The 16,626-nt window shown below is 40.6% G+C and overlaps 1 protein-coding gene across 2 annotated transcripts in view; it reads right to left on the minus strand.

The window, feature by feature from the left end:
• Nucleotides 1–16,626, minus strand: part of LOC133423706 (dipeptidyl aminopeptidase-like protein 6) — a 338,469-nt gene that overhangs the window by 268,658 nt on the left and 53,185 nt on the right. The window contains exon 1 of one of the 2 annotated variants that reach the window (XM_061714010.1): nucleotides 3,234–3,352. The exons of the other annotated variant lie outside the window; for it this stretch is intronic. Within the exon in view, the coding sequence (XP_061569994.1) occupies nucleotides 3,234–3,284 (51 nt within the window). The 5' untranslated portion in view covers nucleotides 3,285–3,352. Of the gene's footprint in view, nucleotides 1–3,233; nucleotides 3,353–16,626 lie in introns of those variants that run through there. 2 annotated transcript variants of the gene reach the window in all.

Below are 16,626 nucleotides of genomic sequence, written 5' to 3' on the forward strand. Positions count from 1 at the left end.
ACATTTATTTCAAATCAAACTCCGCCACATTAAAAATGTACCACTCGTGTAAGACAAGTGTGTCCCAGCAAGCAGCTTTGATACTTAAGTAAAGCATTTGTTATGTTGTCAGATTTGAACCTACGCCTGGCACTGTTATTCGTTGAAAATTGTTGAAAGATTGTGTTTTCTCCTGCTGTTAGTCTGAGTGATCCTTGTATAAGAGGGAATACACACCAGCTGTGAAGTGGCTCACGCTTGGGCTCTTCTTTTTAAACAGTACTGCCAGCCAGGACAGGTATAACAAGATGAGTCGTGACAGCCTGTTAAACACCTCTCAATGCCGGAGTCGTCAGCTTCTTAGCTGTAAAGTCTGTTTTAATGAACACTTCCACACAAGGATTTAAAAATGTAGTAGTTTCTTACAGATAATTGAAGTTTGCTAATCAACTCCAATGTCGGTTAGCTGTGGCTCCTTCAGAGATTTCCTACAAACTTGTTTCATACCGTCATCTGGCCAGGATCTCTAGGTTTCTGGTTGTAGCCATAGACATCCCATAATACATCGGTTTTTTACATTTCCATTTCAAGTTTTGACATTTGGTCATTGCGATCTTGGTTACGGACCAAAAAAAGTGGCCACATTTATTGCACTATAAGACTTGTTGGCTTCATCTCTCAAATTCTGTGCCTAGAACCAGTACTCGAGTTGTAAAAAAAATAAATAAATCAGGGGGGATGGTGGATTTTCTCATATGGGGACAGATCATTTGTGCTGATTACAAATAATTTAATATATTACAAATAATAGCACTGACCAAAACACCTGCAGGAATACTGCAGGAATGACATAGCAGCAGTTAAATGCAGCCTTCTGTAAGCTTTAAATATCCACTGGGCTTACATCAAATACATCAAAACACAACAATAAAAAACAGTTTTCTGAACTTATCAATATGACTCTGTCCTTCACAAGATAAGTAAAATGGATCACTGCAAAAACTCAAAATCTTAACAAGAATATTTGTCTTATTTCTAGTTAAAATGTCTCATTTTAGTAAAAAAATCTCATTACACTTACTGTAAAACAAGACTCATCACTGAAAAAAACAACAATTTTAACATGTTTCAAGTAGATTTTCACTTAAAATAAGTAGAAAAATCTGCCAGTGGAACAAGATTTGTTTGCTTGTAATGAGAAGATAAATCTTGTCCCACTGGCAGATTTTCCTACTTATTTCAAGTGAAAATTTACTTGAAACGGGTTTTTCTGGTGATGACTCTAAATGTTGAAATAGCAGTAAAACCACATTCATTGATGAAATGACATAAGGGATGGAAAGGTGGGATGGCAGTTTTACAGGGGGGATGATTTTGACCATTTTTATTTCAGGGGGGATGCCATCCCCCCTCATCCCCCCTCAACTCCAGTACTGCCTAGAACCACCTTGTACTTACAATATTACTTCAGTATGACAGACCCGAACAGACAACAAGAGACTGAAGCTCAAAGATCTGCACAGGCAAAGTCTAAAGGATTTAAGAGGTTTCACCTTAGGGAATCAGAAAATGCAGCTTGTTAAATGTGCCAGAGGTACAGTACGCCATCTAACTTAAGGTCAAGCTGCTAAAGGTTCCTAAACCCAACCAAGTATTTAACGTGCATGAACTTTAAACAAATGTAAAACAGCAAATTAATGAAAGTATCCAAGTTACTCTATCTTTCAGTTAAATCACAAAACTAAAACTACTACAGCAAAACTAAAAGTCCTGTGTAATCAAGAAGAAAAGCTCAGGTGAATTGTAAGTTTCTAAATTGCCAACCAGAATGAAAAGTTGCAGCTAAGTTGTGTTTGTTCTTCAGATTTGAGTTTCATCCCTATAAAGGAAATGTTTGTTTCTTTAGTTCAGTTTTCACTGGAGGAATTCAGGACGACTTTAATATGGTTTCACTTAAAACGCAGCTTTGTGCAGCGTTAACCTGCAGCGAAGGAGCGCGAAGGGACAAAACGCTGCTGTGCATTCAGTGCAAACTGGGACTTTTATAATCATTATTCACATGAAAAAACCTCAGTTGATGATTCGAAAAGGAAAGTGGAAAAGAATCTAAAATAACCTGAAATGCAGTTTACCAAACCATTTTCCTTCTGTCCAGGTTTAATAATATCTATAAATATGAGCCAGAGTTTACATTGTGAACTGCTTTTAACTGCGTTAACTTGGCTCCACCTGACATTTTGTCCTGGATAATGTAACACTTCAATCCCACTTTTGATACAAAAGAAAAAAAAATAAAGAAAAAGAAAGAAAAAAAAGTACAGTATGTGGGGATGAATCCCAAAAAAAAGAGACTACCTATTTCTAAGCATGCAAATACAATTTATCCGAGTTTTGCATAAACTTGAATGTAATAAGAAGCTGCTCTGTCTTAATGAGCTGCTAACTTTTGTTGTATTTTGCTATGAAATGCCTGCAGGCATCAAACAAGCCTGGCAATCAACCAGAGCTGTGATTTTCCTGTTTTTTCTTCTTCACAAATGCCTCAAGTAATCGGAAAACCTGTAAATCCCCCCCAACAAGTGTCCGCAGTGAAGGCCAACACAAATGTGTTGCAACAGCATGCAAGTCATCCCCAAACATCACGGCTAAATGACTCACCTTTGGCCCGAGGTGCTTTCAATCAGACGCACTGATGTGACAAGACTTTGATGAGTTTTCGGGGGGAGGGGGAGGGGGTGGGCAGGTAACCATGCAAAGATAAACATGAGTGGTTGGATCTTAGTGTAATGAGACAGGTGGAAAGTCAGATTTAACGTCCACTTTAGACAGGCAGCCTTGAGAGATGCCGAGTGAGTTATGAAGGCGAGCCCCGGGGGGGTTGGGGGGGGCACTAGTCATCAATACTGCTGCTGCCCTGTCATTCTGCTCACACAACGTAACACTCACAGTTCAATGGTCTCACCCTGAAAGCTGCTGGAGTCCATGGGCCAGATGGAAATGAATGGATGTTTGTAATAACAAGGGTCAGGCTTGCAAATGCCCCTAAATGTCCTTTGCTAAGAACTTCTAACAATTCAGCTAGAACGGTCAGAAATGCAATATGTTTGAGGTGAAATAACATCATGCAAAGCACATGTACCTATAAAAAAGTGTTTAAAAAGAAAAGCCTTGGCTCACAAACAGTGAGCAGCAGCAGTGCAGCTCAAGAGTTCCCCAGCATGCACACCGCGGCGTGAGTGCAGCTTCAGCCTTACCATTTTAGAGGCGGTCGTATCAATCCTTTGAGTTACAATTAGCATTGACATGGCTGAAGTGACAGTATAAGCTCCCGACTACCCTCGTCCTCGCTCCTGCTCTCCTCCTTCAATTACAGCAAAGTCCTGAATGAGTGGGAGGCTTCTCCGAAAGTGAAGGGGGGGTTAGGGGGGGGGGGGATTAGTGGAGCCCTCTTCTGCGAGTCCAAGACCCTCCTATCAGCTGGCTGGGACTCTCCGAGCTCACTCCCACACCAGCTAATCAATCACATAGCGACAAGGACTCAGCGTGAAGTGCGGTGATCCGTTTGCCAGGACGGGCTCTTTGGAAGTGTGCTCACCGGCTTCCCCGCTCGGGCTGTCGCTCTTCCCCTTTACTGTCCTTTTTCCTCCACTGCGCTCTGCCTTTTCCCCTTTTTAACTTTTTTTCAGCCTCTTGATCTTCCCAATTGATCATTAAAGGGTTTATCGGTCTTAGTCCGTCCAATACAATGCGTCTTCTCCAACTCTCGTTTGTAGTAGCTGCAGACGGTCCGTGTGTTTGGCTACACACTCCCTCTCCTGATTCACTCTCGGTCTACTCCCTACCTTTTTCCCTCCCCATTAAGCTCCGCTGCCACATGAGGCTGGCTATTCCTCCTTTCTTTTTGTTTTCCCTATTCTGGGCTTGGTTTTGCACACCGGAGCGTAATTGGAGGTTCAAATGTGATCTGTTGGTTTGGTCATGAGAGACGCATCTGCCAGCAAACACGGCCAAATAGTGCTCTTAACATCCCCTTCGCTGCTTTAATGAAGCTAAGGGTGTGTGTGCGTGTGCGTGTGTGTGTGTGTGTGTGTGTGTGTGTGTGTGTGTGTGTGTGTGTGTTAAATGCTCAGTTCAGCCAGGTGGGGAAAGAGACAGGAAGACAAAGCAAGGGAGGCTCAGAACAGACTAAAAAACAAGTCTTACGTGCCCCCTAAAATAAGCACTATGCACCATAAAGTATAAGATGCTTGTCAAGTAAAAAGGCATCAAAGAAACTTTCCCCAGAGTTTGAGTGAAAGAATGAGATGTCTGCCGCCACCCACCGCATTCTAAGATCAATTTAATCAGACTTTGTGACAGGCTGTAATAAAGAAGTGTTGATACAGTCGTGCCATGAATTGCACTTTGCACATTATCCTCACCGCTTGGATGATTGATCTTAAAACATGCAAGGAGCATTTACAAAGACGTTAAGACAAAGCGCCAGAGTGGAAAGACTGTTTCTACTCGATGCCAACAGCTCGTAAATGAGAAGCAATGAAGGACCACAAGCGTGGCACTGAGTTGGGATTGAAAAACACTGACTGCTTTGCCTCAAGGCAGAACAAACTTTTATGATAAGAAAGTTCAGGACGCTTTCGATTGAGTATAATTTGCTTGGTCAATATTGGTTCGACTCTGTAAACTTTCAAAGGCGACTTCGACTCGTGTGGAGGGGAGACGCAACAACACGGCTGCTGCTTCTGACAAACAGTAGAGGAATTCACAAACTAAGCTCATTCATCTACAAACACAATCAGCTACTCCAACAACACCTTTGGGTATCATGTATTACAACAATTAGGAGGCGTCAGCACGAGTTCAACAAAGTGTTTGTCGCATCATCTAACCAGAATTCACCAATCCATCTTTTTCGCTCCCAACAGCAATTTCAAGACCACCTCTGGATATCTGCCAATACCCAGTACTGATCTAATATCATTTCCCCCTGATTTAAATTCTGTATACAACACCCAGTATGAGCCCACAGAATATTTGTGCCACTTAAAAATGGACAGCCTGCTGTGACAGAATGATTGTATGCATGGATACCCAATCCCATTAGCACAATATGGTCAGTGCTGGCGCTCATACTGATCCACGTTACTGGACCAGTGAACCCCATCAAAAACCCCACGTCTGTCACTGGAATCAGAATATGCTGTCTTCAACAACTTTTGTAATTATTCAGCATTCCTGCTGACTTCTGCAGCAATTTCAAGGCGTAGATGCAAACATCTTTAAATATCCATTCAAAGCGATCCTCAAGTGATCAGATCAATGAGGTTGAGCCACCTGGTAAAACCAAAACCGTGCTGAACAAAAACACCAAACAACGTCTTCTGTGATGTTCTGGGCTGGTTTTTCTCTGAACACACACTTTTCAGTTCTGACAGAACTGATGCCATATCGGCAGCTACACAGATCTCTTTGGGAGGAGCCATTGTTGACCGTTACAATAGATGAAAAGCTGCCGCTAGCTGCCAGTATAGAAAACAAACTGCTCCAAACAGTGGTCCCTAATGCAAAGATTGGAGCCGGGCAAAGACAAATTCTTGTCCACATGTCCATCTGTCCACCCTCTTACTGAAACCTTGCTACCAAAAATGAGAGCATCTCTGCAGGCTTCACCTCTTCCTTATGAGACATGACTCTCAAAAGGGTTAGGGAGCAGCACTGGAACATTAAACAAACTGGAAAGGAGGCCCAGAAGAACAACTTCTCAGGTTTCTAAACCACTTATATTGGTTCTATTTCAAAATACTGTTTAGTACGTCTTGCTAGGGCTGAAAAAAGTCATATCTCGATATTTTCTAGCTGAATGGCGATACTCGATATAAATCGATATTTTTTCCGTGCCATAATTGGGGTTTCCCCCAAAGCATTATAGCATAGCATCTCTGTTAGCTTCATTTTTTTCTGAGGCAAACCCTTAAAAAAAAAAGTCAGTTTTAATACAAAGCCTCGTGCCAAATGTCACACTGGTACCTTTATTAACAGAGGTCTGCACAATATCAACATGTATAAAACAAATGAAATAAAAATAAACTGCCTGCATACAGTATATAGAATAAAAATGCTTCTTGAATAAAATAAAACAAATATCCCTTTACTGAATAACAAATAAATTAAAATACACTGTGCAATTAATACAATGTAGACAGTAACAGGCAGACTTTTCCACTGAGGTTGACAGTTGTGCAAATAACAAAACATTTGTGCAAATCTCAAATAAAACATTCAAGTCAATTTGTCACAAAATAAGCTATATCAAAATCATTCATTTTTTTTTTTAAATCGATATAAACGATATTGTCTCGTACCATATCGCGTTTGAAAATATATCGATATATATTAAAATCTCGATATATCGCCCAGCCCTATGTCTTACCTTGCTCTCACCGTCTCTGGCTTCTACCCATCAAAGTAACTTTGTAGTAACTTTCCTCCAGTCATCCCTTGTGACAACTGCTCATTGCTTCATGGCACTACGTCATGCATCAAGAACGACTAAGTTAGCTCACAGAACTACAATAAAACTTCATGACGAAGAAATTTAGGAAATAACAGAAGAGAAAACAAGGCACCGACCAAGAAAGAGGACGAAGAAGTTTGTCTTGGGCGACTGAACCTCTACGCCTCTGGGGGATTTTCTGAGCTAAAAATTGCAAAAGTTTTATTGTGCTACTTTAAATTTGAATTAAAATGTATTTTTGTTTTTCCAGTGTCAACTTTATCCGCTTCATTACAATATGTTTTTTTCAAACATACTGTACACACTTCAACTGTAACAATATGGTGCAATCCCTAGTTTGTTTAACATTCATCAGAGGAAGCAAAACTGTAACACTAAAACCAAAACGGTTTGGGCAACCATGACATTTATTTATTTTCTGCACTGGAGGAATTTTGATCAGGCTCAGGGTGTCTCCAGAAGCCCCGCGACCCTGAACTGGATGAAGTTGAAATACAAAATGAATCAGTGAATGAATGATGGATGACTTCTCGTGAGTGTGATGAATCCCCCTGTGCTTTAAAAGTGGATCCGTACACAGCAGGGTTGCCCAGTTCTGGTCCTCAACGGCCGCCGTCCTGCATGTTTTCAGATGTTTCTCTGTTCCAACTCACCTGACTGAAAGTAATGTGTCAATAACAGACTTTGATGACAACTTTAATGTGCAGACGTTGATGACGTTCATGGCCCTCTGGGATGAACTGGTAGCTGTAGTCCCTTCACAGCCAGGATAAATTTAAGATACCAAAGTGACCATGTTTAATTTATATCCAAATGCCTTCAAATCTAATTAAATTCCCTCCAGCCTACTCGCAATTTGCATTTAAGTTAATCCTGATCGGTGGCTAACGTTAGTATGCTACGATGGTGCACAGGGGTTAACCAGCGATTTCTAAAGTGGGGGGGGGCTCCATGGCTTCAGGGAGGGCTGTCATGTATGCACAATTTTAACACGGCAATCAGAGCCATTCTAGATAAAGCTGTCTGTTAGCTAAAAATGTAAAAAACAATTTTCTCGTCCTCCCATGTATCCATATCTGCTAGAACAATTATGTTGCTGAGAACAGAGCTCGATTATGATTTTAATTTTATACAGGCTGCAAAAACCTTTTCAGATCTCCAGAGCGTTTGAGGATTTTGGTCTCAAATATCAGTCACCATTTGCTAAAACCTCTTGAAAGATCACTTTTAAAAAATAACTTTTTAGAAATAACACAAATGGCCTTGTTTGCTCGTGGCAGATATAACTTCTGAAGAAGTTTCGTATTTCCCTTCACTTGTGTTTATATTAACCTGTGAACCTAAAAACCTAAAGGAAATGCCTTTCTGACACGTCACAGTTTCTGGATTATAATGTGTTTTAAAACTGTTCCAAGGGAAACTAGAATAAGATTAAAGGGGTATTAATATGAATTAGCTACCTTTAAAGCTAATAGTTTGCACACATTAGCATATGTGACCTAGCCATGAAGTAATTAATACTGACGAAGAGATCAAAAGAAAAATGAACTAACAACGCAGGTATTTGAAACTAGCTTTAGTTTAATTTGAGCTACTGCTCGTTAGAAAACGTCTTTTTTAAATCAAATAATAGGAACAAACACATCAAATCTTGTTTTTAAGATGCAGGATCAATTTGTTAAGTCTAAACATGAAATGAGCAAGATACAAGTTGTGCATTTTGTGAAGCTTAAACTGTGAGGACAGATTTATTGTTTGTCTCTTCATCCTTCCGTCTGTCTGGATCTCATACAACCTAAGAGAGAATTAAAATGAAATGTGGCTAAACTTCCTTTTTTTGCTGAAGCTGGCGGAGTCAGGGAGAAGGTGCTTTGAGCTGAAGTGTTGTGTTCTCATGATGCACAGAATATTGTGATTCTGTACACCTTTAAGCCTGAGAAAAGCCATGAACGATATATGTTCTTGAAAATAAGCTTAGTTAAGCAACCCGTGATGACGGAGCACATGTGCCAGGCTGAGCTCCAGAGAGATCTGGCCCAGTTAGCTCTGCTGGTTCAACAGAAACATACCAACATGAGAAGAGTCTGCAACGCCATGAACCTGTTAGTAATGCTGTTGAAGCTGAACACGACTTTGGAGTTTAACTAGCCACTATTGTTCATCTTGTTCCTTTTTCCAAAGTTCCTCCAGCATATCTGGTTGAATATAACAGAGCGCAGCACCTTAAACTGTTGGAATAGGGACTAAAGTCTTTATCTTCATTTGTATGATTCATTAGCTCAAGTGTACAAAGGCAGGCCTTTACAGTTTGGATAATTGATTAGTGGTACTACAATACTATTCCTGGGAACGTTCGCCTAATTTACATTACAAAACTTCTGTCTTGGAGACTGATTAAAACATTAAGATAGCTTTACTTTTTTCATTGGCTACAGTTAGTAAAGCTTACCTCCTACAGAATAATAAATGTCTCCCGGGGAACTGAAGAAAGAAAAACTACTCTCAGCCCTCAGTTACAAAAGATATTTTAAAATGATTAGTGTAGAAAGGTTTGTAAGTATATAAAAGAAATCAAGCCTAAACATGTTGCGACGAGGCAGCATGGTGGCTTGGTGGTAGGGATGGGCGGTATGGACTAAAAAAATCACGATCATTTCTGGCATTTATCCCGATAACGATAAAAATGACGATAAAAAAAATACCAATTCAACTCCACCATTCCTTTTCAACTATAAATCTATCTCGCTCTCAGATCCGCCATGTTTGTTACACAAAAACCTAATCAACGGGAATTTATCCTTTCTTTCTTTCTTTCTTTCTCTCTTTCTCTCTTTCTTTCTTTCTTTCTTTCTTTCTTTCTTTCTTTCTTTCTTTCTTTCTTTCTTTCTTTCTCATTTCCTTCCTTCCTCCTGCTCTCTCCTTCCTTCTTCCCTTCATTCCTTGTTTTCTCCCTCCCTCCCTCCCTCCCTCCCTCCCTCCCTCCCTCCCTCCCTCCCTCCCTTCCTTCCTTCCTTCCTTCCTTCCTTCCTTCCTTCCTTCCTTCCTTCCTTCCTTCCTTCCTTCCTTCCTTCCTTCCTTCCTTCCTTCCTTCCTTCCTTCCTTCCTTCCTTCCTTCCTTCCTTCCTTCCTTCCTTCCTTCCTTCCTTCCTTCCTTCCTTCCTTCCTTCCTTCCTTCCTTCCTTCCTTCCTTCCTTCCTTCCTTCCTTCCTTCCTTCCTTCCTTCCTTCCTTCCTTCCTTCCTTCCTTCCTTCCTTCCTTCCTTCCTTCCTTCACGTACGTTGTGCGTCGATTCAACACAGAACCATAAATCAGCTTTACACAAGAACATCCTCAATGGGAATTTATCGTTTTTACCGTGAGTTGACAAATTCTTACCGTGGGGGATTTTTTTGACGGTATATCGTGAACGGTAAAATATCGCCCATTCCTACTTGGTGGTCACCACCGGTGCCGCTCAGGAAGAAGGTTCCTGGTTCAAGTCTTTGAACGTCCTCCTTCAGTTTAATCTGAACCAGGTTGTGCCAGTTAATTGATACCGTGAGTAAGACCCTGGGATCGTGCGATAGGCTCCAGCAGATCCCCCCGACCTTGAATTAGAATAAGCATGGCCGTTATGGTTATTCAGGTATTAAACCCACTCTGAGCCTGTGAGAGACATTTGAGGAAACTGCGTTGTAAAAGCTCTACAGGTCCATCTAGGGACCGGGTTTAGGTGCAGACCAAACATTTCTCATCTGGACGTCAGCTATTTCATTCCATGGATCAAGTTACCCCTGCTGCCACAAGGATGAAAGCATTCACTCAACACTCACAGCTCCGGCTTAAATCGCTCATATTTTCTGGTTTACAGACTCAGTAGACCATGTGATTAAGTACATTTCTAACATGACGGGAAAAAAAGGAAAATTAACTTGTACAACCAAATTCCTTATCTTGAAAGATATTAATGAACAGAGAATCTTTAAAAAGGTCTTTTACACCAGGTGTTTTTGAACTATGTAAAAGACAATGATACAAGTTTCAACCTGGTGAATTCATATGAACTGGAGCTATAAACACCATGTTTGTTTACTTTAACAAAATAAGACATTTAAAGCTAGGGTAAGTGATTCTATGAGACATTTAACCCAGAATACTTTGCGTCACATTCAATAAATATTTCCCCACGATCTATTAGATGCCCATCTCATGAGTACACTGTGCAAAATCATAACAAGCAGTCTACTCCAGTGGTTCCCAACCTTTTTCCCTTGTCCCCCCTACTTGTGTCTAAGACCAGCCAGGCCCCCGACCCGTACGTACTAGCACCAAAATAGTCTTTAATTGAAAAAATGAACAATAATTTTGTTTTTTTGATACATTTCTCTTTGGTTTACTCTGTATACATATGACTTTGTTTTTCTCCAATGTCACCAATGTATAAAATACGCACAAAAGGACATAAAAGGACATAAAAATAATTCTGAAAAATGTCTCTTTTAATATGAGACCAACATTTTTTTTACATTTTTCCTTTAAAGGGATTGTGACACGAAAAACACATTTTTCTTGATTTTTTGTGTTTTGTTGGGTGTCTTGACATCAATTACACCCAAAAAACAACGAACTTTTAACATTCAGTGTATTGTGTGCTTTCTGGGATTTTCCGCATAACTGTGCAAAAACGGCTCATCTGGTTTGGTGGCGGGCCGTGACGTCAGGGCCCGCTAAATCACCGCCCCCTCCACCCAGCTCCCTGCCTCCGCTCCTCTCCAGCGCACCATAAAGGCTGATTTATGGTTCCGCGTTACACCGACGCAGAGCCTACGGCGTAAGGTTACGCGGCGACGCGCACCATACGCTGAACCCTACGGCGTAGGCTCTGCGTCGATTTAACGCGGAACCATAAATGAGGCTTAACAAGGAGCTGTTTAGAGCCTCTTTTGTTCTAATCACCGGAGGAAAACTGCTAAGAACACCCGCGGCCACTGACTGGACTTAAGATAAGGGGACACTGCTGCTTGCATGCCTTTATTTTTATGATTGTTTGCTGTGGTTCGCCCTCCTGCTTTTCCGTGCATGCTTCGCCTGTCGCTCTCGGCTTAATGCCGCGTTCCATTTACCTCGGAAATCGGAACTGGGAACCGGGAATAGCAGCCATCTTGGTAACTCGGGGGTGGTGAAGCTTCTCCCACTTTCCCAGTGGGAAATCCCACTTCGAGGGGCGTTTCAGTTGAAAATTCCGACTGGGAACTAGTAAATCCCCACTTCCGAGGACAAATGGAACGCGGCTTAACTCTCCGACGCCGCTGTGAGCGTATGGCTGGAGGAGGAGGAGGTTTGGAGGAGGAGCGGAGCAATGATTGACAGGAAAGGGGGGAAAGGAAGCATTTTTCACGGGGCAAAAAAACACTGTAATAAAAAGCCAGGAAAAGAGTACTAGAGTGAAGTTTTTCTTGTTACACTCTTTTAGACACATTTGAGGAATGTTGGCCAAGACTTTTAATAGTGTTAAAAGCATGTTAAAAATGATGTCACAATACCTTTAACAACCTGTCGGAGTAGATTAAATGTTGAGTAATGATATAATAATAAGGAATTAAATCATTTCCTGTGTTTGTCACCAGTGTATAAAAAACACAAAAAATATTCAAGACATTCATAAATTATTCCTAACAATGTCTTATGAATGACTCATTGGCAAATATAATTTTTACAACTGTATAATTTCAAAGTAGACAAAGTTTCGCACACCCCCCAGAGATCTCTGGCGCCCCTAAGGGGGGGCCCGGACCCCAGGTTGGGAGACACTGCTTTAGCCAATCACAAACAGGGGGAGAGTTCATGCTCATGAAGAGAAGGGAGGTTTGGGAGATGAATTGGGGCATGTTTTTTTGCTTTTTGTTTTTTTTACCCAGGGTGCATTGAGAGGCAGGAGCTTCCCATGTTCTCTTCATGTTTTGTTTCACAATCCAGAAATTCCCTTCTCTACCTTTGAATACTGGCAGTGTTGGATGGACGGACGGACGGAGACGAATGAAGTGGAACGTTCACCAGAGCCCAGCGGAGCTTTCACTGTTATTATGCAGTTGGTGGATTTTTCTTGGTTATTGAACACAAACTGGACACTGTGTTCAGGCTGTTAACGTCTACGATGATAACCGCCTGGTTCTGCAGCTCAAACCCTTCAAGCCATGTTATTCCATTAGCTAGCACTGACTTTTCAATTCCCCGAGATTACTAGAAAAGAGTGAGGAGGCAAAAAAAACCATCCCCCCTGTGATCTGAAAAAACCATTCCAACATATTGTCTTTGAGAACGAGGCTGCATGGAGCCAGTCAGGTATGACGGCCCTTCTTCAGCAAAGAGACCTTAAATGAAAACCAGGAATGGGATAAACATGTTGAGAAAGCCCGTGCACGCTAAGCTGCTTCAAATGCCTGTAATATCCCAGTGGTGGATTTAGTCCAAATATTGTTTGGTGAAAAATCTGGCAGCAAAAACATCCCGTTTACAATCGTCCAAATGAAAAATGACTCTAATGTAGTATGAATCCATTTCAAAATAGCTCCCTCTTTTTTTTTGATTAGCAAGCAGTTCAGCATTTCCTTAATTTAATCAGGCCTCTGAATTGAATTTGTATTACAGCCATAGTTAATAACTTGACATTCAGTGTATGACTCGGTGCTATTCAGATAAGTGATGGGCCTTCTTTGAACACCCACATGCTTCTATGCCAAATTGCCCCATTGCTCATAATAAAAAGCAATGTCTGAACGACTTGCTACTGTTATATTTTGTTGGGATTGTTATTAATTTGACTCTCAGAATAATGCCAGGTCCACATGTAGAAATACCACAGCTTATACAAAGGAGAACAATCTGCAGGGAGGATTCAAGGAAATAGAGAAGTCCCCAATGGCATTCAGGTCACAGCGGGTGAATAAAAGATGAAAGTTTTGAATTAGCTCCAACTTTCTTTTTGCCCGTGTGTCTCATCTCAATTACTAGGGAGGTGGGATTGAGGGGAACAGAGTCAGTAAATACAGTGTAAAGAGAAGACAATGTGAAAAGCTCATTTTTATGACATGGAGGAAGACAATGACTGACACTTTAGAAAGAGGCAGAATCCCCAAACGCTGGGTGGCATCGCAATACGGGGAGCCTCAACCTACTTCTTATGCTGCGCTGACCACAAAGACAGTGCCCCGGTGTCATGAAGCACTTCAATCAATCATGGCTGAAAAGCAGTTCCAGCGGAGAAAGCTTTGTGGGCATCCCATTTTTAAAAAAAGAAGTGATTCTGTCCATTCTGATGATGATTCTGGTGCCAACATTGATTTCTCTCAGGCCAGCAGGCATAACCGGACGCTGCAGAGCCTCAGATTTCACAGTGTCCACTAAAACAACAAACCTCCAGGTGTGAAACCGTCCCATCACCATTTAGCCAAATACTCGTTTCTGTCCAGACCCACTTAACCTTTACTGGTTTCTTGGAATGTGAGGACTTCCAAACCATTTAAGGGGGTTATTGAGGAAGCCGGGACAGTGAAAAATGTGCTGAGATAGCTCATGTGGAGGAGGAGGAGGAGAAAAATCTAGTTTTTTATCTGCAAAGTGGCCCGATGATGCCATCAAACGTCAAGTGGAAAAATGTATAAAAATTGCAACATGTCAGTTTGTTTTATTTATGGAGAGAGCAAGAGAGAAATGGCCTGAGAGGAAAGGAGAGTGAAAACCGCAGCAGGTGAACAATGTCATGAAATAAAGCAGTCCATCAAATGTCCGTCAACAGATGTCATTTTTATGACCTAAAAGTAGTGGGGTCTTCCTGATCTTCAAGCATTTCTGATCATAATCTTTCTCTTTTTTTCTTTTTTTTTTAAATCAAGCATACATAAACATTTCTTTGTTAGATGTTTTTTTAACCTACACCTTTTCTCATCTCCAGATATGCTGCACAGCTGGTTTTCAGCAACCATTATTTCACAACCCCTAGCAACAAAAATAACAGCTATAATTGGTGTAAAAAGAGTTAAAGTTACTCCTGGTAGTCCTCACAACAGAGCTGGGTTCCTCTTGGAGGCGTGATAGCACTACACAGGATTCAATGGAAAGATATCCATGGAGTGTTGATAAAACACAACATGACTTTCCAACTAGGGCTGGGCGATATGGACCAAAAGTCATATCTCGATATTTTCTAACTAAATGGCGATACTCGATATATATCTCGATATTTTTTCTGTGCCATAATTGGGGTTTCCCCCAAAGCATTATAGCATAGCATCTCTGTTAGCTTATTTTTTTTCTGAGGCAAACCCTTAAAAAAAACAGTCAGTTTTGATACAAAGCCTCGTGCCAAATGTCACACAGGTACATTTATTAACAGAGGTCTGCACAATATCAAAATGTATAAAACAAATGAAATAAAAATAAACTGCCTGCATATATAGAATAAAATGCTTCTTGAATAAAATAAAACAAATATCCCTTTCCTGCATAACAATTAAATTAAAATACACTGTGCAATTAATACAGTGTAGACAGTAACAGGCAGACTTTTACACTGAGGTTGACAGTTGTGCAAATAACAAAACATTTATGCAAATCTCAAATAAAACATTCAAGTCAATTTGTCACAAAATAAGCTATATCAAAATTTAAAAAAAAATAAAAATATTTTTTTTTAAATCGATATAAACGATATTGTCTCGTACCATATCGCGTTTGAAAATATATCGATATATATTAAAATCTCGATATATCGCCCAGCCCTATTTCCAACCCACTTATTTTTACATTAAAGTCATGGATTGTAAATTAAAACATGGACAAAGTAACTACTAAGTGAATTTTAGCATTTAGCGTTTGGTATCTTGGTCATAAATGGTCCTGGTGACCATATTTGGACCAAAGGGGGAATCTGAAGAGATACCTACAGTTTTTTAATATATGTGCTAAAAAATGACATACTTTGTTCAAAATGAGTACATCTCCGCAACTACTGGGAGTATTTGAATAAATCTATTATCAAAATAATAGTAACAAATTAAAAACAAGTGTGAAATATACATTATGCAATAATTGCTCGGGGGTCGTGTTCTGGGTCTCTGGAAAGCGCCAAGAGACAACTTGTGTTGTAATAGACGCTATATGAATAAAATTGAATTGAATTGATATTAGGTATGGATATTACCGGGTAAATGATATCAGGAAGATGGTGCAAAGCATACGTCATACTGTTTTATAAAGGCATAATAAAAACCTCTTTAAAAATTCTCAGTAGGAAATCTTGGTACAATAATGTTTCACAACTGTCAAATGTATCAACACAAACCTTCAGAGCAAGCGCAGGCTCTCATTATGCAACAAAAATCTCAGCAGTGATAGAAAATTAATTTGATAAGTCATTACAAAAGACACTTGCTTAATTCCAAACTGCTTTCAGTAAAACAATCCGTCTCAAGTGCAAGTGATGCTCCTTTTGACTAATTAGCTTTTAAAGTGACTTCTGCGTGATGAAAAAAGGGCAAAGCAATTCACAGACATCAACAAATAACTCAAAAGCTCGCTCAGACGAGAGAGCGCTTTTACCAAAACGCCGGGACATTAATCCACGGCCCTCCCTCCATTAGCCTCCACTTGCCAGAGGTGAAATTGGAGCGAGAAAGCCTACTTCAGTAGCATATAGTTCATTTAATGCCATGCTGCGGATAAATGTAGATGGGCAAAAAAGTAAATGCATTGGGTGGAGGGGTTTTACAGCCCTCATAAATACTTTTTTTTTTTTTTCGATTTGGATTGAATTCCTCCTTCTAGCCTCAACAGAGTTTGGCTGGAATTGGAGGAACGAGTCCAAGGTCAGAAGCACTCCTAGGTCTGACCATTGATCTGCACGCCAGGCCAATTTGGGGGCCGGTGATTGATGACAACATGAGCCAATCACGTTGTACCGACACGGGAGGCCAATATTGTGACAGATGGAGAAGCATGTGCACTGTGTTTAATAATGTAAGGGCTTGTCATACAGCGACTCAAGGTAAATGACAGGAGGAGCAGCAGAGGGGGAATGTAATTTCCCACAGCAATGTCAGACACAACCTGCTGATGTGATTCCCTGCATCCGCTCTTCCTCAGTATCAGATCAACCA

This window comes from Cololabis saira, chromosome 22 (assembly GCF_033807715.1).
Source record: "Cololabis saira isolate AMF1-May2022 chromosome 22, fColSai1.1, whole genome shotgun sequence".
Classification (NCBI taxonomy): Eukaryota; Metazoa; Chordata; class Actinopteri; order Beloniformes; family Belonidae; genus Cololabis; species Cololabis saira.